At 46.9% G+C, this 24,111-nt stretch overlaps 1 protein-coding gene across 1 annotated transcript in view; it reads right to left on the minus strand.

The window, feature by feature from the left end:
• sdc2 (syndecan 2) overlaps positions 1 to 23,624 on the minus strand; it is a 33,923-nt gene extending 10,299 nt beyond the window's left edge. The window contains exon 1 of the mRNA XM_062529620.1: positions 23,165 to 23,624. Within this exon, the coding sequence (XP_062385604.1) occupies positions 23,165 to 23,224 (60 nt within the window). The 5' untranslated portion in view covers positions 23,225 to 23,624. The remainder of the gene's footprint in view (positions 1 to 23,164) is intronic.
• Positions 23,625 to 24,111: the final 487 nt, after the last annotated feature.

Here is a 24,111-nt window from a genome sequence, read left to right on the forward strand (position 1 = left end):
CCAGCAGGAGGCGAATGATGGTGGGAGGAAAAAGAAAAGGGTGGGGGGATGGGTTTGAAAAGGAGGGAAGGGAAGAGGAGGGGAGGGAAGGGAAGGGAAGAGAGGAGAGTGGAGGATGGGGGGATTGCGGTGGGAGGTGTTCATGGTGAACTTGGGGAATGAAAGAGACACATGAGGAGGAGCAGGGAAAAAAGACAAGGAACAAAAGAGATGAGAGGGGGAGAGAGAGAGAGGTAGATAAAGGGAAAGAGAGAGAGAGAGAGTGAGTAAAAGAGAGAAAGACAGAGATCACAATGACAGAAAGAGAGGAAGGGATAGGGGTGTGGCAGAGTTGTGAGAGATTAAAAAAAAGAGAAGAAACAGAAAGAACACATAGAGAAAAGAAGAAGAGGAATATAAACCTAGCACGGCAAAGGAGAGATGCAGGCTGTAGGGTGGTGAGAGAAGGAGTGGTAATGGGAATAAATAATGGGGGCAGGGGAAAGAAAAACACAGGGAGAAAGAGAGAGAAACAAAAGAGAGACAAAAATAGTAAAGGAGAGGTGGAGCAGGAGATGGAGGAGGGGGCAGCTTACGGAAGAAAGAAAGAATGAAAGAAAGAAAGAAAGAGAGAGAGAGGAGGGGGTGAAGGAGCAGGAGAGAGCCAGCTCACGGAAGCGAGAGAGATTACTGCCACAACAAGACAATCTGTTGCCTGCAGGTTACTCTTCGCTAAAAGCCTGTCAAACTGCATGTCCATGCCTAGCAACCTTTGAAAGGCAGAAAGGGCTCTCTGTGTGCTTGTGCACGAGGCAGTGTGCTGGACGCTGGGAGCCATGTTGTTTAAAGCAGTCAGAGAGGGCCAGGAGAGGAGGGAAAGACTCCAACTCAACTCCCCCTACACCTCCTGTCCAACTCCTCATGGACAGAGACATTCACGGAAGCCAAGCCACCAGGAAAGGGGGGAGGAAGAGAGGAGCTCTGTGTCAGATGTGCGTGCGTGTGTGTTTGTGCGCATGCATGCACACACAAACACGCAGTTGTGAAAAAAAACAACAACATATATCTTGGACAAATTCCTGCACACACACACACAGAAAACATAATCGCACCATGATAACAACACATCAAACGCACACAACATTCTTCACTGAGTCACAAGGTTTTTAGTCTTTTTTTTCTTCCACTTTTTTCTTGGGACGAAACCTCAGCTGAACTATCTTCTCTTTCTCTAACATCTCTCTCTCCCTCCCTCTCTCCCTCCCTCCCACTTTTTTTCTCTCTCTCTCCCTGCAGACTCTCACCACACATCCAGTCACCACAACCATTCATCTCCCGCCACAGCTTCTGGAGATAAGGGCCTTCCCGGACTCTCCGAAGACGAGTGGACGGGGCCTTTCCAGAGCCAACGTGGCAAGGATGACGGAGGAATGACAGAAGACCAAAAGAAGAGTCACCCAGGGGAAAGAAAGAGAGACTGTTAGCTAGCTCAGTGTTGGTTGCTTTACCGTCCCTGTCAAAGAGGAGACTGAGAGCACCAGTGATTGTAAAAGGGGTGCTTTTCACAAGCCTGTGGGGGCAAGGAATGAATCCATTTGAATGACAGGCTTAGGGCAAAGCGTTGAGAAAGGGCTTCCTCAGACACAGGTTTGTTTGAGGCTACCGCCACATTCAGCCCCAGTGCAGAGTTTCTACCCTCTAGCTGACAGCAGCGACGTACAACCCTTCAGGGTTTTATCAGCTTATGTTCACAGGGGGAACCCTTCAAGACTCTCCTGGAATCATTTGCTCATTCTTTGCAGAACGCCCGAGGGTCCTCAGAGTAACCATTCACAGCATTCGCCCAACAAGAGAACCGTTCCTTCCTTAGGGGTTCTTCTTCGCCTAGACAAAAGTTGTAACTATAACCTTTTATACCTTGCCTTATAAGGTTTTAACCCATGAAAGACCTTGCCTGGCTTAAAAGGCTGAGAGTTACAGAAAGAGGCTCTTTGGTTGGTAAAAGGGGGAGGAGGGTGAACACACACTGGATTATCCACACCTTAGACTCTGTGGGGTGAACCCAGTAGGTATGGTGCGGCAGGGGGTGAGGGGCTGGCAGGCAGACAAGTTAACGCTCTGTAATGTCATAGCATTGGGTCTGCATGGTGGTAAAACTGGAGGAGAGGGAGAGTCATCTGCAGAAAAGAAGCAGGTGGGAGGAGGGGGGGTGTGTGGGGGTGGGGGTGAGGGAGAGCGAGGAGGGGAAATGAGGGGCGGGAGAGTAGGAGGGAGTAACTTGCGGTGCTCTTCCAAGCCTGAGATTTTACTGCCCTCCTGGGGATCATAATCAGGAACTAATTAATAGTCTTTCAGAGCGGAGAGAAAGAGGAGGGGGGAAAAGAGGAGGGGGAGAGGGGGGGTAGCTGGAAGCGCAGTCCAAAACCATGGAGGCCAGGCTGAAATGGACTTGGATCCAGTCCATGCTCCGGATAGGGAGAGAGAGAAAGAGTGAGAGAACAGAGAGAGAGAGAGAAGTTTGAGTGGTGACATCACTCATTCTCTACGAGCCAGCTAATCTCCAAAGCAGAAGCACCTCCTCTGGCCAGGCAGTAGGGGAGAGGAGAGCGGAAAGGATCTCCCTCTTGTCCCCCCTTCTTCAACCTTTCTTTCTCTCCATCTTTCTTTCTGTCACTCTATCTTTCCATGTCTCTCTCTCGGGGCCTGGCTTATGTCGTTTCCTCTTTGCGGCTCTGACAAGTCAGCCCAGAGCTGCCTGCCACTGACGCAGGTAGCGGTGCCTTATCACCCAACATATGAAAATCGTGTTACAGGACGAAATCCGGACCTCTGGCAGAAAGATCAAAACAAACGCACGCACACACACACACACGAATACACACATATCTGATTCCTCCATGCTCTCCTAAAAGCTCATGTATTTACTGTTCCGAACAGAGGAACCACAAAACAGCTCTCTGTAGTTTATCCTCAGTACACTCTAAGGTTTGTGCCTCTCTGGTGGATTTTCAGAGTGCAGTCCAGATCCTTTGAAGAGGACTTGTCTTCAGCATACTCTGGCGATCAGAGGGTCCTCATCATGGACACTTCCTGTTCCCTGACCCTCACAGAGAAGGGGGGGGGGGAGAGGATTTAACTCTGGTAAGAGGGCATGTGTGCGCTCATCCAGGCACCCAGTGGGGATTAATACCAGCTCAGATTCCAAAACAAACCCGACTGGCTGACATACGCAAGCGGGCGCCACATTCCAGACCGTCCCTGCCAACCCAGCACTGTCCCTTAGGAACCTTACAAACCACTGGCCAGAGGGGTGCGCAGAAAAATAGGTTGGATGAGGGCTGAGGCTCAACAGTCCGCAAGGACCTCACATCGACGATCTGTATATTTCCACTCTATACTCAGCAGCACAAATGTATAGGTGTACGCTGTGTGTATATTCAAGAAATGGAGAGTTTGTTGCTTTTTCATCATGGCACAGAAGCCAACTGCCTCCACCAGCACATTAATGGCCTGAGAAGCCATTTAGAGAGCGCCATCATCTGATGCATCTATCCCCATAAAGTCTGGGTAAACAATCACAGCCGGGGCCCATAATTAAAACCAGTAGACCCTGCAGCGCAGACCCAGCCTACGGGAGAGATTTGGGCCTTCTTGCAGAGTAAATACCCTTACTCGCCTCAGATATGATGATTAACCTTCCCACATGGTCGGAAAGAGGACGAATATACAGCCCAGCCAGCTCCTTTTTCTGAAGACAGATGCCAGCTTGGTGCAGTTTAAAGCTTTTTTTTTTTTTTTTTTAACCGCAAAGGTCTCCGTTTCTTCAGTCAACAAACACCTTGTCAAAGTCCACTCAAGTATAGGCATATGAAGGGTGCCCAAATGAGAACAATAATACATTTATGCCAACCAGGGTTGGAAGGGCTTCTGGAAGAAATTAAGATGGATCTTTTCGAGGGAGCTGCAGCAGATTGAATGACACCTAAAATGAAGTTGGCGTTGAGTTAATGTGATGTATTTTAACTGTGGCAAACGAGGGAGAGGAGAGGTCTTCTGTCATGCTAGCAGGTAAACTGGGAACACTCCCTTTTGCAGCAAATCATCCTGATGGGGTCACACAGAGGACAGGCAAGAGGGTATCAGAGGTATATAGAGTTGGCTCGACACGCCACTCATTCACATCACAAAAAACCTGCAGCCGTCCTCACTTACCCTTCTCTCCTAGTCTACATGTATCATAAATTGTCATTATCTGGCCAACTCTCCATCTGTCAAATGCATCATTTCATTTTCCTTTCATCTGCAATGTCTTCTCCTACATTTCTATTCCTCTCTCTCCGAATTCTGATTCTTTACAATCCTCTCCTCACCGTTCACTCTCACTTTACCCTCCACTATCTGTTTCTGTTCCTCTGGTTTTTACCGTCCACACTGTTTTTGTAACCGACCCAAGACAGGATCTCTCTGCAGAGCTGGGGGTCAGAGCTGAGCTCTTTCCTTTTGGCTGCTAATAATAAAACAAGCTGCAGCTATGACTTCCTCTCTCTGGTATTACTTCCTGAAGGGAAGAATGTCCATTTCATGGTTTCCAGAAAAAATACAGGAAGGTGAAAAAAAGAAAGAAAACATACAGGAACAGACACAGCTTGGCTGGAGATCCAGTCCCCCCCCCAACACAAACCCCTCCGAACCAGCCAACACAAAACACCTGCCACTTTTTGTTTCATTTCATCATTCTCCATAGCTTTAAGGCAGCAAAAATTAAGTCATAATTCCTTTCAATAAGAGAATTCCCAGTTGAGAGACCACAGCACTGATACAATGTATCATCTTTCACTTCATTTTGAGCTTTGCTAGTTTATGGGTAATGTATCGCACTACACCCACCCTCACCTGCCTATTGTCAGGCAGGCCGTTCGCAGCTGCAGTGGAACGGCTGAGTGACTCCAGTTTAGCGCTCTAGATATTTTACGAGCCGACTAATTAAAGCAAGCCTCGTTTAGCCACTCTCCCACAGCCCTCAGGCTTCCAGGATTCACTGCAGTGTCTGGGCTTGATGGACTGGTCTGGTATGGCCTGTGTGGAGACTTCAGAGGGGTCCTGGCTGATCCAATCACCACTCTGCATGGATCCACACACACACACACACACACACACACACACATCCGAAACACACCTTCTCCGCTATGGGAATTAGGCTAAATTCCTCTGCAGAGCGCAAGTTTTTTGATACATTCGGGAACGCTGGGAGTCTTTGTGCGTGCTGTAACCCTATATGCTGGGAAATGGCTCTCACCTATACCAGTCCGTTCTAGGGAGAGAAACTTTTTAAGATTTGCTCCAGCTCAGCATGTCCATATACCCCTGCAGTCAAAATCGAAACAGAAGGAGCACAGCTCTGGGAGCTGGCAATAACACATATACAATTTCATAAAACACCACTCTGGCTCCAGCCATCTCCAGACCTGAGGGGCACAATATAACTACATTAAGGAAGGGCATGATAAACACGACGATCAACTTACATTCCAGAGACTTCCCCCCTACATGACAAGCATCTGCACTCTCTTTGGTCCATAACCTTGGATTGACTACAACATTCCTAAACTTGGCTGCTTGTCTGTCTTCAAGGTAGTAGTAGTTTAGTCGTAAGTTTAAACATTTAAATTCTTTGCTGCACACTGTATTGAATGCCAGGTGCTGGACTTTGGTATGACGCTACAGCCAACTGAAATGCCATCACGGTGCCTATACCATGAAAAGCATTCAAAAGCCGAAATGCTTTAAATAAAATAAAACGTGTATGCGGTGCATGAAAGGCATAACATACAGTTACATATACGGTTCATGTTCTTTTCATATATTCATCTGCATTCTATAGAAGGGACAAAAGAGTGAGGCTGTTCTATAGCTTCAGTATGTTTCATTGTGCCTCTGGGATAACGGATAGTGTTCTCTGTGAAGGAGAGGGCCAATGAAAGACAACAGATAGAGATGCTCATTCTGGGGACATATAGGGCATCAGTCTTTCATTCTTCTGACCTGCTGCAACGGGAATAAATCAATGAAAAAAATGAGTCAGGAAAAAGTCTTTCTTGCTGCAACCCAGGTTAAAGTATGTGCAATAACACGCCGCGCAGCGCCCATTTCTCCGCAGTCATCATTTCTTTCCCTTCAATGAAATTTATAACCATGTGGTCACAGTAACCTCTAGAGAGGCACTTTTGGACTTAATAGATTTTTAGGCGCAATATCGCTAGACTTAGAGGGGGGGCTCAGAGCTGGTCCCTTGTGTAATTAGCATGACTATCCTGTTAAAAATTAGCACAGTTAGCAGCTCATTTTCTGGAGTGGGGGCCGACCTCACCAATGCTCCAGCCATCTATGCATGAGGCGAATCAGATTTCCACTCCCTTGCCAGCATCCCTGGGGTCGGGTGGTGGTGGTGTGCAAGCAATAGATGAAAGGGGGGGGGGGGGGGGGGGGGGGGTTCTCTGTTTCAGAAACTTGCGCCTGCGGCAGAATGTGGCCTAACTGGCTACCTCAGAAAGGGAGATGCCCTTTCCGGTCAAGAAGAGGTTACAGTTGTGCTGAAGGGCCTCCAATAAAGGGAGGAAATGAAAACTTGGGACTGAAATTCCGGGCAGGAGGCTCCTTGGGGATGGGTGTATCATGGAGTCTGGGAGATTTGGGATGGGTGTGTTTGTGGGGGGGTAGATGGCAAGGTAGAACGATGTTCCACAAAACAGCCTCAATCAGGAGCTGTGTGTGTGGCACAGAAACTTCGTATCCCACTGCAGTTGGATCGAATGCAGTTCATTTCATGCGGTGCTGAGGGGCCACAGCTTTGGTCTTGGCTGTTTGGGGTAAGCACATTTCCTACTTAAACATTCCACAGGGGCTCTAGGTTCAACTGCCAGGTCTGTGCTTGAGGACAAAAAACAGGAACTCACTCTGAACCATTCCCATATGCAGGGAAAAGAGATTATTAACAACTTTAATCAGCGGAAATGGGCCTGGGTCAGTCAGTCACCGACAGATTAACACAACTTGGGCAAATTGATTGTAATACGATCGCCAAATGAGGTGGATACTTCTATATGACGTGGATGGAAAAACAACTTAATCCCATTCCCCCCCCCCACACACATTTATAAATGAGAAGGTCCTGGACACCCAATGAAAAGGCTTGTGAGAGAGACAGGTGGAGTACATGTGGGCACACATGTCCACCCATGAACTGAACAGCACACCAACAGGCACCACGCCACACAAGCGGCGTGTCCCTCTCTCTGCCTCACACCTGCCCCCCCCCCCCACCACCCCTGCTGTCCTGAGCCTGCCCAAGCCCTCCTGTGCTGGCAGAGTAGGTGGGGGGGGGGGGGGGGGGGGGTGGATGAATGCTCCCTTTCAGGCTGCTGCGTGTCTGGCATTTCCTCCATTCCTCCACAAACACAGGTGGTGCCTCAGGAGGGGCCAGTGGTGGTGGTGGTGAGGTTAGGTTGGGGGGGGGGGGGGGGGCGTGAAGGGGGGGTGGAAGACAGAGTATCATCGCAGCAGTAATATGTAACCAACACCACACCACACACATAGACTACAGACACGTAAACACATACCAGCTTCCAACCAATATATGTGACTTGGCTGTTGCCAACTGTATCGATGGCAAATCTTTCAAGAGGGTGTGAGAGTTGTGGAAAACTTTCCAAAGCTGTAGCTCAGAGATATCTGTAGGTTACTCAAACAGAACTTGCAAACAATGTTCGAGACAGCCTCAGACAAAAAAAGGGAAGATATCCAGGGTTCATCTGTTAAATAGAGATATAAACATGTAATGGTGGAGCAATTTAGGAAATAAGTTTTTCTTCTGACAAGTATCGCAATTTCATTTTCAGATCATTTTTGACAGTTAAGCTTCAAGCTCAATAATACACTCTATAACACATGCCTTCACTCATTTCCATACTCTTCTCATCACTACTTCTGAAAGCCTTTTTTGCTGTACATTCATTGTACTGCTGCCTATGGTGCTTTTTCAAGTTGTTACATGTTCATCATGTTGCCTCAGGAGGTAGCAATTGCTTGACAATAGGTTTTGCATACCTTTGTTTGCTTGTCATTTCCGGCAAACCCCAAATACTCGCAAATAAGCATGGTTGCAAGCTGTATTCTTAACTGCTTTAGTTGAAATTGGAATTTTCGATTAAAAATAGTTTAATCTATCAGCCCTAATATAATGTTTGAATAACTGTATTGGACAAATGCAATATTGCAAATGACACAGAAATCTGTATAAAAAATACAATGAGCCCTGATTTGGACTGAGGGCCAATTACAGATGTAACCATTACCCTTGATCTTTTAACAATACATCGCTTTCCATTACTTTTTCATTTCCATTCACTCAGGTTATCGAAGCAGCAAGATCTCTAAAGTTGTCCATCTTCATCTTCCCTCTGCTTCTGAGAGCTGTCTCCTGAATGAAGAGGATCTATAAATATGCGACTCGCCACTTTTGTCCTCCTGCGTGCACTAGCGTGCGCTTACGACATTTTGCTCAGTGTCGCTCCGAACCAGCAGAGCGGAATCGCCAACCGAGCTCCGTCAGGGGAAACAGTTGGCGGACTTCTCTCGCACGGACATGAATTCACAGTCAAACTAGGACTACATAAAAATCACTTTGTTCTGGTGCATGTGATGACCTACTTCCGCACCACTTTCCAAAAGCATAAGGGGCGCAGGAGATGAAATGTAACTGTGATCAGGCCAGGTGAGTGTGCTGCTTGGTAGAGCATGATGAGGGGCTTGTGACAGATCCCCATCAGAACAGCTACATCTCAATTAAAAATGTGGTTTCTTATGAGAACAATCACCCCTCTCTGGTGCTTTCTCAGAATGGTACACAAATATACGTACCATGCATGCATACGCAAACACGTGCCAGTGAGGTTTAGCTTTGATGCGGTGTGAGCGTAATGTCGCAAAAAATTCAACAGAAGGTGTCACATTCCTGATTATAACGTGGAAACAGAAGAGCTGGCTTTTGAAGGTGAAGTACCATCTTGCAACTATGTGACCAGCATCACACAGAGACACAGACGTGCGCACACACACACACCTCTTCATCACTAAATTTCCCTTCAGTTCCAGTGTGTCTGACTGTTTCTTTTTAGCCTGTCTAGATAAAGACCAGGCCTCAATCAGCATTAAGTCAGGGTGCTTTGTCTCAGCAGCCCTTTAAAAACACCTCCTCAGGCCAAAAAGGATTCTGATGTATAAATTTGCTGCCAGTTCAAAGTTAATTTAATCCAGACTTTTCTTTCTCTCTCTCTCTCTCTCTCTCTCTCTCTCTATTTTCATGCCAAATGGTGGCCAAAAAACGGGGGTGGAGGAGGGCGAGAGAGGGAAAGGGGTGGCTTTTGTGCAGCTTTTGTCCCACCCACCTCCAATAGTAGACCTTTCTGCACTCTGACAGGAAGCTCGTGACTTGTCTGGTGTCGGCTCATTAACCCCCGGCGGCCCACAGGGCCAAAGGACATCAAAGAATTGCCGAGGAGACGAGGGAGCAAAGGCCACCGGACAATAAAGCCGTAGCGTCCAACGGCAGGAGGGGAGGGGAGGGGAGATGAGCAGCTGTTGCTGTCCAACTTGCTCTTCAGGGCTACAATAACGGAGCCCTTTTGAAAAGGTACTTTCCCATTTCAACAAAAATATACCTTGCTTTGAGAAACATCCAATGTGTAGTGACAAGAGGAAAGATGCAAGCAGAGTGGAGTGGCTTCATTCCAAATTGATCCCTTAGTGTGACAACAACAATAGCAGATCAATAAGGGCCGATATGGTAACAATTTAACTTTATTTGACTTCGTTCTTGAGTTGATTTACTGGCAGTACGAGAAAGTGAGGCAACGTGAGGAAGTGAGGTATGAAGAGGGCATCTGTCAGCGTTTATTCACGGTCCTGCTGGCTTCAGTAACCCCGGTGTAAATCTACCACACGTGCTTGTGTGCCGCGCGGGAGGGGGGGGGGCAAGAAAGAATGACGTGAGCCCATCATCCTGCCAGTGCTCGATCATCGCGCTGCCCTGCAAATGGGCCCTTATCAGTGCAGATAAAAGCTTTGGCGGAGCCGTGTGGAACTGCCACGGGTGGGGGGGGGGCGTGGGGGGGGGGGGGAGAGTTTGGAGGGGTGGGGTTGGGGTGGGCAGGGTGATTTCACCGCTTCACCGGCTCATCTGTTCCAATCCTCACAGTTACAGCGATTGAATTGCCATCCAACCCTTCCCCTAAGAGGATTTGGCCCTCGGGGAGTCAGAGGGCCGACGAGGCATTTCGGTGGTAGCTGGTGGGAGAGGATTCAAGCGCTGCCGCTCACGTAGTAGGAGGAGGGGGGGGGGGGGCGGGGGGGGGGGAGGAGGAGGAGGAGGAGGAGGAGGAGGAGAAAGTGAAAGGACGGGAGGGTGAAAAACAGGCCCGGGTGTGCAGGGTTTTATCTGAGGAAAAGAGGAGGATCTCTTGGGGAAAAAAAGTGGCATCATAGTAATAACCGCGAGGCATTGGCATCGTTGAAGGTGGGTGGTGGTGGGGGGGGTGCTTCTGCTTTCAAGTGCTGAGGTGGAGGAGTAACCCAAGATAACGTCTTCAGCCTGGCCTTCAGCAGAGGGCTGGATAGCTGGTAGCGGGTGATGAAGGGAAGTGAGAGAGGAGGCGAGGAAGTGTGCACGTTGCTCGCTCACCACATATAATCATAGGGCTGACTGTGACATGCTCAAAATTAGCTCCTGGCTATTTACTTTCACTTCGATGTTCTTCGGGTTTTGGTTTTATGGCCTTCACCCCTTGCTAAAATTAGTCATAAAGGGCTGTTATGGCCATTTTGTTAAAAAATAATGCTAAAATAAAAATGTGTGTGAGTGTGTGTGTGTGTGTGTGTGTGTGGCGGAGACAAAGACGTTAAGGGCTTGCCCTGAGTGTGAGGGTTATAACGGCAGGACGGGTGGTTGCGGCAGGAGCAAACGGCAGGTGGTGATTTCTGATCCCATTATACTGGGCTAATCCTGTGCACGCAGCACGAAGGAGGAACACCGACAAACTGGAGCATTCTGTCTAACCATTGCACTAAGCTAAGCGCTGACCTGTGAGCAAAGCAACATCATTGGAAAGGTGATTGGGGGTGGGGGACTGATTCTCTGCAGTTCTATACAGGTGGCAGACATAGAAAAAAACCTCCACCAGACCTTGGTTCAACAGAGGCCTCGTTAAGGCCTGCTTGTACAACTGCGCTCTGCAATGCAGGGTCAATACAGAACATCTCTTTCTTGCTCAATAGGTCAGGACAATCAGGGTGACAGAACTATATGCTTGACTGGAGAAAAGCAGAATGCCCACTCCCCCCTCAGCTGCTGAAACATTGCTAAAAGGTGGGCATTCTGGGCAGTGGGTCACTAAACTCTGTCTTGGCTTAACCTATAAGCCTTGATCCAGGATTGGGAGCAAAGTGGCTTGGCATCACAGAGATGTTTGAACCTTGGCACAAATAACTTTTGTTAAAGGAAAGACTAATTTCTCTACATTGTATCTTACTAATAACTTCTTACAGAGTTGCGGTTAATGTTTATTGAGGCCATTTTAAGTCGATTTGGACAAATGCATCTGCTAAAAGGCTAAGCTACAATCATACCACAAACACAATAATATAAGTCAGAAAATGTATAGATTATATGCAGCCCCTCTGAGTGTTTAAATTGGGTCCAATGTATGTCTTTGTCGTCCTTGTGCCACATTGGATTTAATTCCTCTAGGCTTGTGTCAGCATACCAATCATCATACATTAAAGTTAGAAGCAGCCTATTAAGACACCTTGGGGCATTTCTTATGGAGGTTATGCTATGCTATGCGGTACGGTTGGGATCAGAATGCTACCCTAGATTTATCCAGACGCATGATTGGTTGTGGGAATGGGTTCGGAGATTAGTTGTTTATGAGGTCACAAGAGAGGTGGTGGCACATGCAGGAGATTAGCTGGAATCCAGGGCGCAAAGCAGGAAAGCAGCAAAGCACATCCGCAGCAAAGCCACCCCACCACCTAACAGCCCATTCGTCAAAACTGTGCTCAACAATACAGAAATATTGGCAACTCTGAACTTCAGCTTTGACGAGTCGGTTGTCAGTTGTTGTTTAAGATGAATAGGCCAGATACAATCACTACACTAATTACCTCTAGCTTTTAAGAGGAGGTAGAATGAATTTGGTCTTCGAATTTAGCAGAACTAGCAGCATGGAGAGAGCTAAACTTTTGACAACAACATGAACATGCCATCGTTGCATCAGATTTCCTGCATTCTGGATGAAACGACACGTATCAAAAAGGTCTCATCCACATGAAAGGACAAACCCCATGCTGCATCTGTACTGGCACTGACTGTACCGCCACATCATGCTGGGTGTTCAGTTAGCTGTGAGGGGCTGAACATCGGTGCGCCATCCAGCAGGGCCTGTGAGAGTGTGTGTGTGTGTGTGTGTGTTGATATCACCTCTGCCCAACAACAGGGGAGAAAAATATTTCCACCACCTCTGCACGGACTCTCCCCAATCTGTCAAACTCCATTACCTCCCGGCGCATCCCGAAACGATGCGCCCTTGAGCGAGACGTGGACACCCTGGTGCACAGCAGCACAGCCCACATGCAGTCCGTCTGAGCCTGCAGAGAGTCTCAGGTCACCGTGCCAAAGTTTGAGGCTGACTGGACCGGCTCTGCAGATGTTTTCCTGTTTCCCTCCTTTCTGTTCCATGAAAAGCTCAGCATATCCACATGGAATGAAAACGAAAAAATCCTCTAGCCAGCCTTAATATGACCTTATGTTGTTTTCTGGGGCTTTGCCCTCAGGATGTGACCCGTCAAGCTGAGTGGACGCTATGGTCCTCTTGTACAATTTCAAAACTTATTGGGATGCGTCTGTTCTTCTTTTTTTACCCCCCCTCCACCCCCTAAATTCATATTTCATTTTGTGTGAATAATTCAGCTCTGGCAACAGAAATAGGTCCTGTAGCACAGCTTGTCTGTGCTGTAAATGTTTAATGCTGGTGGGGGGAGAGAGGAGCGTCCTTCCCCAGCGGACGCAAGCAGCTGAGCAGTTTATCAGGACAGAAAGCCCGCTCTCCCCGCCGAGACCAGCCCGCAGCCAACACTCAGAGCAGACACCACTTTGTCTTTAATCACACACACACACACACACACACTCACTCTTGCTCTTTCCGTCCCTCTCTCGCTCTCTCACATACACACACACACACAGCATGCAAACACACAAAAAAACTAGCTAGTGCTCACACTCACATCTCAGTCCAACCACACACAGACACACACACCCACACAAACACCAGATAGAGATCACTAACAAACTGAGCAGACTAAAAACAGCTTTCATATTGCTGCCAAACCTCCTGCAAAACGCTCAGCCCCCAAAGTCTTTCCCCCTCTGCCGTAATCCTGCAAGAATGTGTGGTTGGATCTGCAGTAGTTTCCCAGTCTCAGACACAACACATAAACATACACACATGGACAGATTCTGAGCGTGCATACGCAAGCACACACACACACACACACACACACACACGCACGCACGCACGCACGCACACACAACCCCTTGTAGCACCTTCATCTTCTGTCTCATTCCTTCAAGTCATTAGGACCTCATGAAAACAACCAGGAGGTCACAGCTCATTGGTCAGATGAGCACAACGCAGTCTTCTGATTGGCCCTGAGGCATGTTGAATGCAAGTGGCTGTGCCTTACGCTCATCAGCCTTAATATGTCTGCACATTCGTGACAAGTCTGTTTGGAGTTGGAATCGTGTTGCAACGTCTACAGCGTAAAGGAACGTGAGGCTTGTGGAGGCATACGCCACAGCCACACCAAAGCAAAACTGTCCCACTTCCCCACATTCCCCATTCATTAGTTACTGAAAAACCTCCCTTTATGAGGGCCATAAAGCTTCAGTCTGTCTGAGCAAAGTACATCCTTTCACACTCCCCGCTATAGTGAATATGGACCATGTGTGAGTTAAGATGAAGGCAGTCAATGCAAAAGATAAGCTTAATACTATATAAATATACAACAATGAAAAAGATATGAATCCAAAAATTCAACTTGTTTTATGTAAACATCAGCAGAGGTGATTTCCCAAATAAAATCAATAGAACACAACCCAGGCAGTTTTTAGGACAAATAAAAACGAATGAAGATAAACTGACAGCGGTAGCTGTTGTGCCAGCTGAAGAAATCCCAATTCAATAACCTCCAAATCAACAGCACACCTGCTGTGATAAAGACAGGCTTGGCTGATGCATAGCAAAAAAAGCACACAAAAGCGCTCGTATGAAAACCTTTATCAGTCAAAGACAGCAACGTGAGCTTAAGAGGAGGCGTGTCGGGGTAAAAGAGAGACAGACAGTTCAGACAGACAGACAGCATGTGGGCTCAGCAGGCGATGGCCACACAGGTGAGAGCGGGACAGCCTGCCGGACTGCCAGTTTGTCCGTGGCTCTTTTGATTAAACCAATCATCTGTCATCATCACGTTGCGTGCCGTTTTTTAAGAGTTGCAATCAGCGGTTTTAGGTGTCAAAAAATATTTCAGGACTGACAGGCATGGCAGAGGAGATGCAAAGGCATGAAAATGCTTCAGCAAATAAAAGGATGACTTTAGTGCCCTCGTTTCCACACTCTACACGTGTATTTGTATAAAATGCCAGACTAAGAAAAGAATACCTGAAACCATTCAGAGAAAAAAATTGTAATTGTAGTCAGATATACCAAGAATACACAGATATTAAATATCTAGGGCTGTAGCTAGGGGACATCCCAGGGCCAATCAACAACCAAGCCTTTTTTTATTTACTATCAAAAACAGAAGCACCACCAAATCACCCTGTGCGGGCACTGGGCACTACACCAGAATTACTTTGTGGCATGGGGAATTCTGGGCCAGCACAGAATTACCGTACCAGAGGCTGAATGTTCCCAGCATGAAGCCTAAGTGTGAAGCAGTTGACCTGATCTACTGGCTGGTGCTCGAGTGGAGTGGAGTAATGGCTGGGAGATGGAGGCCCTTCTTTTTTGTGGCACACAAAAATGAGGGATCATTGAAATGTGTTGGGGGATGGATTTGGAGGGCGGTGGGTGGGCAGGGTGAGAGTGAGTGTGTTCAACCATCTGTGGAAGACACACGTCCTTTTGGTGTGTGTTTTTCCTATAGGCCTAAATCGTTCATTACCCCTCATGTACGTGCGTGCACGCACACACACACACACACACACACACACACACACACACACACACTGAACACACACACACACACACACACACACACACACACACACACACACACACACACACACACACACACACACACACACACACACACACACACACACACACACACACACACACACACACACACACCACACTGAACACACACACACACACACAGACTAAATCAGGCCCCGGTGGCCTCTGCTGAAAAGGGGACAGAGTGGAAATGAGCATGTCAGCTGTGTTTGCATTCCTGATGAGAATTCATGGACTTGGACACGCTGCGCTAGAAGTGTGTGTGTGTGCCCCTTCATAATGGGACTCTGGAAGAGCGTGATGAATGTGTATGCTTTGGTGAGCGTGTATCCGAGTTCTTATGTGCTTAAAATTTGTGTGTGTGTAGGTGTTCGTTTGTGTGTGTGTGTGTGTGTGTGTGTGTGTGTGTGTGTGTTCTGTTGGACGCAGATGGGTGCTAACAGAGTGCATTAGTCCAGATTATCTCGTGCTCATGAGGCCAGGGCATTAAAGTGTCTGAGCACGTCAAAAGCGCCGAGAGGTCCTGATGCTTTCTGCCCTGCGGTGATTAAAGATCAACTCAGATCGCACTGTTTGTCTCTCTGCATCTCTCTCTCTCTTGCCTCGTGCCACGGTAACGGTGTTCCTCTTTTCTCGGCCCTTTCCATAGCCTTTCTCTTTCTGACACACTCTAGCTTCCTCAGTCTCTTTCCCTGTACTGCTACGGTGTCACTTTTAACTCTGTTCCTTGTTTCTTTGTCCGTTTCTTTCCATTTCTTCCTCTGAGCTTCTTTCTTTTTGCTATTTCACTTTTCTGTCTTCAGTCTTCTGCTCCCCATCGCCTCTCAATTTCCCTTTCTCTCTGTGGCTATAGTGGACTAGTCAGACATGCAGTGTCTTGTACTTGTGTCTTTGAACTTCGCTGTGTGTGTGAGAGAGAGTCTGAATCCTTCACTGCAGCTCTATCTCGTATTCTCATCCTCAAAACAGGCCACATGAAAGCTTTGCAGGCTAACCGTTGATGGGCACTGAAAACACTGCTGTGACTGACAGATAACAACGGCATGCTAACGTCTCAAACCAAATAGCACAACCTCACTGATCACCTCCTGCAATTGTGTAGGCATCTGAGGTCACATGATTGGCGGGAGGAAGTGTGTGGTGACCTTTCTGAGGTCTATCACACACACACACACACACACACACACACAGGGACACACTCCTTTTGGTGTCACCACAAAACAAACAGCGTTTTACTGTGTACCTGCCGCGACAGCCACTTCCTGTTTGTCAGTTCTGTTCCCATGACGACTCTTATCCACCTTCAAATCAGTCCCGCCATCACAAGGAAATGGTTAAACGCTTAGTGGTTAAATATGGTGTAGACGGCGGCAGGAAGAAGGTCGGTTGAAAAAAAAAAAGTCGTCTCATTTCACTTTGAGGGGAAATTGTTGGTGGCTGGTGCAACAGCAGGAATGAAACTAAAGTGAGGCACAGTCCTCCTTTTTTGTGTGCCCACACACACACACACACACACACTCACTTTCACACAATCACTGTATAGCAACCACAGGAAGCGTTACCGCTGCTTAAACTGTATGAGAGAGATAAATGATGCCACCAGACATTGGAGGGGTTTCCCCCCCACTTCCCTCAGCACACTGCATTTTTCAATTAGGGTGCCTTTTAGAAGCGATCAAGGACCGGTCGTAAATACGAGGCGGGAGCACAGATGTGTTAAACGCAGCATGACCCTTTCCAGAACAATCTCCAGTGCGGGCGGCACGGGGCTGGTGACATCATGCTCTCATCAGCCCCCTCCTGACAACATAATGTGTTCCGTCCTAAACCGCCAGCACTTAAAAACTGTACATTTTAATGCATCCCATACACCCCAACTTAAGTGTGACTGCTCTGGAATATTCTAGTGGCATCCTTTCATTGAACAGAGAGAGGGAGACATCAAAACATCCAAATTGTTTTTAAATAAGCTGCGGGGCAGTCATCGCAAACATACAGAAAAGGATGGAAAATAAGGACAAGAAGAGTTCCTGATGACATTCTAGGGGGGACCTTGATGTTAGGCAGTCACTCTCATTCATTTCCTTGATTTGATAAATGTGCAGCAGAAGAGGATCGGTGTTGTTGCCCTGCCTGCTGCCGCTGGTTAGGGTGCTCTGGTCCCAGATCATACTGTACTTCACGCTTCTCCCATGCATTATCCTAGTCCTCCATCTATTCATAACTATGTCTTGCTTTCTCTCTTTCTCACCCCCTTTCTTTTCCCCTGCCTTACTCACTCTCCCATGACAAAAGACAAGGAGAAGGAGACTGATCCTTGTCTCAAATTTTCTTTCTCTCTCTCTCGGTCTCACACACACACACACACACACACACACACACACACACACACACACACACACACACACACACACACACACACACACACACACACACACACACACACACACACACACACACACAACTGGTTTGTTCACAGGGCCACATATATAAGTACAGTAGGGTGCTAAATCAGTTCTATCCACCCCCACCCTGCCCCCACCCTGCCCCCAAGCTCCCCTATAGCCTAATCACTGGGCCTCGACCACAGGCCTCCAAAGGAAATTTCCACATGAAGCTACTTTCAGGGCAAGAAAACGTGCGGGAGGGACGGAGAGCGGGAGCAAAAAGAAACAGAAAGACAGGGTGTGTGTGTGTGTGTACTCGGGGGGTTCAAGAGAGCTAAATTAACTTGTGTGTGACCACTGCTTTTGCAAGAGCAAAAATGGCTTTCATGAGATGCAGACTAAAAAAAAAAATAGAAAGATAAAAAAAAACATGTCATTATGGTGCTGATATAACATAGTACACATCATCTTCTCTTTGCTTTAAGCAGACTCGGTAGGACACTGGGACTCAAATATAGATGTGGAACATCCTGTTGTGCTTCCGTTGTCTCTATCGAGCGTTAATCTTGATTTGTCTGCCCTTCACTTTTGATTTAGCTCCACTGACGATGAGTCTCATGGAGAAAGGGACTTGTGAACAGTGTCTGGACTCTCGTCCCAGCTCCTATCCATCATGCAGTATAAACTATGCTAACCTGAGCCCTCCGACTGTGGCTTTTTGTGACAATAGATTTGGGTGAGCTTTGCTTGGCTATGCCGAGGTGTAGGGGGGGGCAGGGGTGCTCACAGCTGGTTAGCGGGTCATACTCCACTTCACACAGACGGCTGGCACTGCAGGCAAATCTCTGTGGAATGCAAAACTTTATCCCTGTGAAGGACAACACTTCCAAGTTGGCAAAGGGGTGGGGGGCAGGGTGAGAATTGCAGATTATCTGAGGAGTCGGCCACAGAGATGGAAAGAAAAACACAACACTATGAGGAGAAGCCAGCCAAACCACATCACTTTCAAACAAACAAACAGAGACGCACAAACACACACACACACACACACACACACACAAACACACACACACCAACACACGTACAAACACAAAAACATATGTCCTGCATTTGTGCAAACGAGCTCCGTAAGCCAAGCGGAACAAAACCCATCTCTGCTTTTAACCTCCATTTTTCAATCTTTCCATCTGTGGGACGATAGCATAATGATTCCACTGTTCTTACGGTAACCGAAGACACAGCAACACCACAGAAGAATGCGAACCGGTAGTGGTGCGGTGAAGAAAGAAAGCTTTAAAAAAAAAAAGGGGGAAAAAAGAGAAGAACGCAGAAAGAAAAGGAGAAGGACAGAGGGGCCTGGGGCAGTGGTATAGTGTGCGGCTGATGATGGCCACACACACAAGAGCATGCTGGGATTCCATCAGCGGACCTGCAGAATCCATTTGAGGTTACATAACGGCCTGGCAGATTGAGCTGATAACCAGACCTTCCCCCCCAAAACATACACACACACACACACACAATTGAGATAGTGGGATGGCATGTTCAAACACACACACACACACACACAGAGACACACACTACAGATGAGTTGGTCCTGGAGCTGTTATTTTTGTGCTCATTATTGTAGTCATCATGAACATTTATTTTGCATAATTATCAGGAGCTACAGTATGTGTGTACAGCATATCTACTATGTGTATTTACATATCAGTCAGTCATGCATGAGCACACCAACACTCAAGAGAAACTAGCAAGTTCCATTCACTTGTGTAAGACCACACTGTAAGTAAATATTTTCAAGTGTGGTGAGCACACATCTCTTGTTTACTTGGGAGGGAGAGTTAAAATGGAGGACACAGACTTCATAGATGAGTCTGGCAGCCAGTCATCTGTTCTTACAATTCTCCACATCTCTCATCTTTCATCTTTCCGTTCTGCGCAGCACAACTTTGCGGATGCTGCATCACGTGACCTGTGATAATAATGTTTGTAACCATAGACACAAACAGGAGCAGGTGGAAGGGTGTTTAGGTTTTGGGACAGGTGATGGTCACGGCATGTGAACCCTTTCCAGGTGTAAATTCCCAGCTGTAAATGCAGTTTGGCGCGCATAACTAATGATGGACAATTATGCAGGTCATCTGTAGGTCTGGGACTTTTGGTAGTATGCGTGTCTATGTGTGTGTTTGTGTGTGTGTGTGTGTTTTGTGCACGTACACATTCAGACTGTGTGTGTGTGTGTGTGTGTGTCCATGGGGTGAAGCAAACGTTAACATCCTCTCTATCTTTTAATAAAGCTCTGGAGGAAAACAGAGCCTGGGGTGAGAGAAGGAGACAGGCGTGTGGGGTGAGACAGCGGTCACAGCATGCCCGTCTCTCTCTCTTTCTTTCTCTCTCTATCTCTCTCTATCTCTCTCTATCTCTCTCACATTCACTACCACACAGTCTTTCCAGTGGAGCAGATCCATGCACTGCTACAGTGCAAAGGAAGGTCTAAGGATTTTGGAATCCTGATCCTCAGAAGTGCATGTGCCATGAGTGGACACTGGACAGCAGCTGACCGAGGAACAGACATGGCCCTGATACACACCAGACATGACTGCAGTGAATCTGTCCCAGAGTCTGTGACTACTTAAGAGGGAAACAATGTAGATGGCAAGTTAATCATTTGAATCCATGAACTCACACTCAGTATGAGCATTTGCTGGTACCTTATAATGTCACATTATAAAAAAGAGGGGAAAAAAAGAGATGCATTTTCACAAAACTCAAAAGAAATGTCAGAAAGCTTCTCTTTCTCTGAGCAAGAATCATTCAAAATTGATAGTGTGCACTTTGCAGGTTGATTTTTTTTTTCTTTTCTTTTTTTAGTTCTTCCTCAGAGCTCGGCGTCAGGAAGTGAGGCGGCAACGACCTGACGTAAATCTCCTGCTAGGAGCGAGGCAATCCCACACGCTTCCCAGTGGACAAACACAGCCATAATTAGAGGCCACATCTGGCAACAGGCGCACACACACTGACAACACAACAGGCCAAGCTCATCCTGCCCCTAGAGCCGATGCACACGCACGCGCACGCACACACACACACACACACACACACACACACACACACACACTTGCTTGTGCTTGTGGTTGTCCATCGAATCCGATGATGACGTCCACATCTGACTTTTAACGGTGAGTTTTCTGATGGCTGAATAGTCCAATCCTGGATCCACAAGCTCTATTGCAGGTGGGGCATGTAAACATGGTGTTGGTGTCACTGGCATTCGTGGATGTGTTCCTCTTGAGCCGTCTTTGCTGTCTCCTGACTGTCCTTTCCTCCTCCAGTGCTTGGGTCCCATCTAGACATAGCTGCCGCCAGATGTTGCGGTCAGCAGCCATGCTCTCCAGGTCCCCTGGATTGATTTTGCACTTCTTAAGCGCTGTCTTCACTTGGTCTTTGAAGCGTTTCTTCTGGCCTCCAGCAGAGCGCTGGCCTTGGTGTAACTGGCCGTATAAAACTTTGCGGGGCAGACGGTTGTAGGGCATCCTTATCACATGCCCCAGCCACCGCAGTTGGTGCTGGGTGATGGTGGCCTCAATGCTCTTGCAGCCTGTTCTCCTGAGTATATCACACACACACACACACACACACACACACACACACACACACACACACACACACACACACACACACACACACACACACACACACACACGGCAAATTAAGTGCCGTGGCCTACAGTTAGCTAACTCTGGAATAGAATTTTGTTGGCAACATTGAACCTGTGCCCATATCTCTCTTCGGCAACCTGCCAAATACTTGATCGGCGCTGAAGATCAATGTGCAGTGGTAGATCTCAGTGAAACTACCATAGTGATCCAATGGGGCACAGATTGCGGCAGGGACACAAGCACGGCTCAATCACAGCAACTGCCACTGCTTTTGGCGGCACTATATTGGGTGCCGTCAGAGGTGGGCAGGGGTTAACATGCTTCGAGCTATGAGCACTAGCCTATACTTCATGGGAGTTGATTTACCACACTTGACAGTGTCAAACCTGGTGAGCCCACAGCTGACCAAACAACAACAAAGGTGTAGGCATGGATAGTCGACTATTTGGGGTTGAAATGCTATTTTTGGATGTTGAAGAATTGTAAAAGACAAACATTTTTAAAATATGGAGCTTCCCCTCAGTAATGACTCATTATGCCTTGACTCATGAACCTCATGAATATCCATACGATTCTTCTTTATGTGTGTGAATCAGTAACCAAAACTTTTGGCAGCAACTGGGCCAGAGTGACATCACAGTGAATAACACCACAAAGAAGGCAAGAAAGCGAGAGAGCAAGGACTGCTTAAGGCATCATTACTATTCCCCATTGAAGGCCAGTGACTCACAGGTCCATCCAAACGAATGGGTGGATGGAGGAGGATACTCCATAAGACTGTAGGAGATAAATTGTTTATCCGGGTGTTATGTTGCAATAGGCTATTGTGACCAGATAGATACTATTGATCCACCCAGTTGAAAGGTCTATTGAGACGCCAAACACTCTCTGTATAATAGCTTAATTGGCCCATAGCAGATAGGTTAATGAATTGGCCTAGGTTAATTCTGAGTGGACCAACTGGCTCTACATTTTAACAGAACCCCGCTAAACAGTCATACTCCAGTGTCTTCATACTAAATACAAGACTCTGGGAGAAGTTATAACATAGTAGCCTAGTTATAACATATGTTTTGCACTGAGACCACCTTATCAAAATTTTACCAAAAAGAGTCTCGTCAGAACATAACAGGTCTTGGACTATCTAGCCTGTGATTTCCTGTTCAGTGGTTACCTTATGAGACTGTCTACATTAAGAACTTCAGACTCTTCAGTTGTCAACAACTGGTCTTTCATCAGAATACGGCTTCTTGCTACCTTACCAAATTAAGCGAAACGCACCACTCTTCAGCGTCCCGTAGGCTTAGGCAAAATGAAGTTAAGCAAATCATTTCACTATCTTATAATCGGGCAACGAATAATTTAAACAAAGACGATTGAGACCATAAAATTGGTTCCAAATCTGAGACCCCTTGAGGTTAAACACGAATTTACGGTAGGATTATGGCTAAACTGACGATAATAAATGTGACAATTGTCTTCATAAGCCCCTTTTCAGAAGATGCATTCTAGCAGCCCATGAATTGCCTTGGTGGCAAAATATTTGGTTTCTTGTGACAGCAGGGTAAAAAGTCAACCCTTCAATGTTCCGACGCAAATTGTTTAGCAAGGCAGCGACACAAAGTGAATCATTTAGAAACAGTAACCATGGCTAAAAGCTGCCACAAGTTTACTGCGACCAACAAAGCTACAACACAACTGCCTGATTCTATGGAAGTTAACCAAGTAGCGTATAGCCTACCGTCAGCTTCGGAAAATATAGGCTATTATATTGTTTCAAACAACTCACCCTCTCAGATGAAAGCAAAGCCGTTACGCACAGGGCCAGTATCATCCAAAAGTTTCTCATTATTCCTTAGATAATTGTGTTGTGGTCGGAAGAAACTGACAAATCTCGACCCGTCTCTCCTCGTCCACTTGCGTGTGTAACTCTCCTCGTACACCTTCGCTCTCGCAGCTACGCTGTCTTGTTCCCCCCTGCTCTGGATTGGAGTACCGGATACGTGTTGCTTTTTGTTATTCCTCCGCGCACTTTTTTCTGCAAAAGTGACTTTACGAAATTGTCCAAAGCGCAAGCGGGTGCTTTTGGCAACTAAAACTCAACACCTCACTGTGGCGAATTTCCCGTCAGCGTTAGATTAAAATGTGTTGCCACAAAAAGGTCCGTTATCCTGCTAACATTCTGCCATATCGCACATTACTCGTAGCATGAGGACTCGCAGGCAAAGCTGAGTCGCAAAGTAGACAAGTAAAATGCAGGTCAGGCTGGGGAGAGCTTGAGAAATGATTGACAGTCACGTTGACCATATGAATGCAGGCTTGCGGAGACGCGAGCTGGGAGGCGGGAGGCAGCAATGTGCTGTAGCATTGTTAGCCTAATAGTTCAAATAAAATTCTTTATAATTCTAATATTGCAATGTACACACTACATGCGGTATGAACAGGCGACATTTTATCATAATTATCTGAAGTAAATTATACACATACAAGTAGAGCTAATTTATTTGTTGCAAAAGTCTACCTGCTGATTTATCTTAGATACCCTATTTGATTTTATGCATTTTTTTGTTTGCGCAGACGTAGTAGGCTTATTTTACTATTTATGGTCCACTTAAAGAACCGTTTGAAAAAGGCTATGGGATCTCTACTGGCTCACAAACTATGGATTATTATCTCGTCATTATACATTTAACAGTAAACTATAACAGTTTTACAGTTTAAACTCCCCATAAAGGT

Source organism: Sardina pilchardus, chromosome 24 (assembly GCF_963854185.1).
Source record: "Sardina pilchardus chromosome 24, fSarPil1.1, whole genome shotgun sequence".
NCBI lineage: Eukaryota > Metazoa > Chordata > Actinopteri > Clupeiformes > Clupeidae > Sardina > Sardina pilchardus.